Source organism: Chrysochloris asiatica, unplaced genomic scaffold (genome assembly GCF_000296735.1).
Source record: "Chrysochloris asiatica unplaced genomic scaffold, ChrAsi1.0 scaffold00348, whole genome shotgun sequence".
NCBI classification, from domain to species: domain Eukaryota; kingdom Metazoa; phylum Chordata; class Mammalia; order Afrosoricida; family Chrysochloridae; genus Chrysochloris; species Chrysochloris asiatica.
The window spans coordinates 2563427-2566775 of NW_006408866.1; the positions used below are offsets into that span (position 1 = coordinate 2563427).

Here is a 3349-nt window from a genome sequence, read left to right on the forward strand (position 1 = left end):
CAGCTGAGCAGCTTGAATTAGAAAGCAATGGATTTCTTGCTTCTACTACAAATTCCTCTAGCTTTAAGCCTTCCAACCTTCTATATATTCTTTTATATGGTTCAGAGTTCTGGCATCATCCCCTGAGCTTGTTTGGTCTGGTATTCTGTGTTGTTGCTGACAGAGCTCCTCACTGCACTTCTTCTACCCAATCCACCATCTTGTTTGGTCTCCACCAAGCTACAAATTTTAAGTTAAAAAAATTACAATGAATGTAATGATTACTTTATCTAGGAGATTGATGCTATGAATTATAACATGCCCTTCAGTGAGTTAGTTCCAACTCATAGTGACCCTAGGCATAACAGAACAAAACACTGCCAGGTCCTGCACCATCCTCGTGATTGTTATGTTTGAGGGAATTGTTGCTGCCACTGTGTTCATCCATCTGGTTGAAAATCTTCCCCTTTTTCACTGACCTTCCGCTTTTCCAAGCATGATGTCCTTTTCTAGAGATTAGTCCTTCCTGACAACTTATCCAAAATATGAGAGATGAAGTCTTGCCATCCTTGCTTCTGGCTGTACATCTTCCAAGACAAATATATTTGTTCTTCTGGCAGTATATGATACTTTCAATATTGTTTACCAAAACCCTAATTCACATGTGTGAATTCTTCTATATTTCATTGTCCAGCTTTCACATGTATAACTAGGGTGCTATTACTTGACCTGGTGGATTGGTTCATGAAAGTTTACTTTGAAGAATTCATTAGGCTCTATGCTTGAGATATATCACAATAGGAGAGCTTTTATCATGAAAACAAGATATGCGTTAAGACTAATAATATTATTACCAACTTGTGTTATTTTCCTTTTCAACATTTTAAATCTCAGTTAATATAATTTGCAATAATCTGTTAATATGCAATGATAAATGTATATATATATTTGTTTTAAATTAGGACTGGATACCTTGCTCTTTCTTCTCATTCCAATAGTAGATTCTTGTTTTTATTCTTAAGCGCCGTTGAATAGGTTCTGACTCATAGCAACTCTGAGTAGGGTTTCCAAAGAGTGAATGGTGAATTTGAACCACCAACCTTTCAGTTAGCAGTCCACAGTTTATCCTACAGTGTCACAGCAGAATCAAGAACATACAGCCTGACTTTGAAGATATATATATATATATATATGGAGCTCTGGTAGCGTAGTGGGTACGAATTGGCCTGCAACCACAAGGGCAGCAGTTTGAAACTAGCAGCTGTTCCACGGGAGAAAGATGAGGCTTTCTGCTCCCGTAAAGATTTACAGAGTTGGAAACCCTGTACAGGGTCGCTATGAGTTGGAACTGACTCCACGGCACACAACAACAACAACAACAAATATATATATATATAATTTTGTTTTTCACATGGCATGGAGATTACATAATCATGTGAATCAAGAGGCAGCCTTATCCTGTTCTCCTCCCAAGCAAACACACTATATTGCATGCAAATGTACGCCACCAGGAGGAAAATCCTCTGAATCCATAGTGTCAGCACTGTGTTTAATAATAGCATCTTGTAGTAATATTCAAATTTTAGTTTTTTACATTGGACATGTGAGGTGACAGTTTTCCTGTGCCTAAAAATGAGTATCCTCAACAATTGCTATGATCTCTAGAAAATGACTAGAATCATCTTTCTACTAAAATGATTAACTATAATATATATACCAAAGAGTGTCAACTTCTGGAATTTATCTCCTTTTGTATTAATCACATTAATTCATTATATATGTTTTAATGATATAAGATTATTCACTTGTCCTATCTTTCATTTTGTAGGGAGTATCATTAAGCAGGAAAATCAAAGGGTGGTTAACTACTACATTCCTAGCAAGGACAATAGCTGGGCAAAGGTGACTATAGAAACCCCATACCGTTTTAACATTACATGTTAAAAAAATAAATAGCCTAATATTACATGTTAAAAGAGCAGTAATGATGAGAAGTATTTAAAATTCAAGCATTTGGAATGGGAGCCTGGCAGTGTGGGAAGGAGTCTTTATAGAATACTTTACAAAAGCCCTGGAAGTGTTTAATAGGCTAGGGACATGAGGACAGACAGTTGCCTTATCTCTGTTTCTTGATTATCTATTCTACAAAAATATGAAGCATTTCCTACACACATAGACACACACACACACACACCATTTCTCCCACAGCACTTTCTCTACTTCTCTACGGTTCAATAATCCCTTGCAATGACCACTAAAAACTCAGATGCAAATTCAGCTATGGGGCTTGTTAGGGAAGTTAACAGGTTACAGTTCAAGGGCAGAAATGCTCAGGGCACAATTGTTCCAGTCAGCTGCTGATAAGTGCACCTAGGACACATCACTCCACCATAAGCCACAACCTGCAGGCACTCAGCTCTATCTCCTTGGGCCATTCAACCTACTTATGTGCCTGGAGACTTCCCACTCTACAAGCAAGTTTCCTGCCCAAAGTCACTCAGCTTTACTTTAACCTTGGGCTGGGACATCCACTGCTTTGTCTCATGCTCTGGTTCTTGGTTCTGTTGCTGCTGCTCCTCTGCCGTTCTTCTGGTGTCCCTGCACAGGGATCTCAGGGTCCAAAGGACATGCTCCACTCCTAGCTCTTTCTTCTTGATAGGAGTGAGATTCCCTGCTACTCCTGTTTCTGAGATGGCTCATTTTTCTCTCATGCAACAGTTTCAAACTTTTACAATTACAATGACCTCTGCCAACATCCACAGCTGACTCATGTCATCCTATCAGTATCTTCTCCCACCTTCTCTTACTCAGACCCAGCAGGGCAGAAACACTGTTTCGTGGAGTTACAGACTATGGCTAGAAGAGACATTAGGTGATTCACGATACCACATATTCCTTCTATGGTCTCACCTTCACTTGTGTGCCTTTTGTCCTCTAATGTAAATTTGGCTGGAGGTGGGAAAATGCCCTGGGGAGAGGGTCTTCTTGGTTGGGGGTTGTGAGGGATTGCAATGGTAACTGCATTTTTGGTTATTGTTAAAGGTGTTTGGTTATTTGGAAACAGCAAAAGAGAAATTCGGTTTAGAAGACTATTCCATCAGCCAGATAACATTGGAACAAGTCTTCCTGACCTTTGCTAACCCAGATAACACGGATGTTAATATATAAAAGACATACCATGAAAGTCAGTTACAACCAGTCTTTCTTTGACTACTCCCTGTAGCATCTGGATGCACAGAAGGACATTTTTGTTTGTGTAATCTTGTTGTAAATATATTTATATAATAAAGAGTTTCCCAGTAGAGAATGTTTGTTACCTTCTTTCTAGATTTAGTTGAGTGGCCTTGTACATCAGCAGGTATAATAATGA

At 38.8% G+C, this 3349-nt stretch overlaps 1 protein-coding gene across 1 annotated transcript in view; it reads left to right on the forward strand.

The window, feature by feature from the left end:
* LOC102824565 (ATP-binding cassette sub-family A member 3-like) overlaps positions 1 to 3147 on the forward strand; it is a 133206-nt gene extending 130059 nt beyond the window's left edge. Inside the window, exons 28-29 of the mRNA XM_006875983.1 lie at positions 1808 to 1881; positions 3022 to 3147. Coding sequence (XP_006876045.1) covers positions 1808 to 1881; positions 3022 to 3147 — 200 coding nt within the window. The remainder of the gene's footprint in view (positions 1 to 1807; positions 1882 to 3021) is intronic.
* Positions 3148 to 3349: the final 202 nt, after the last annotated feature.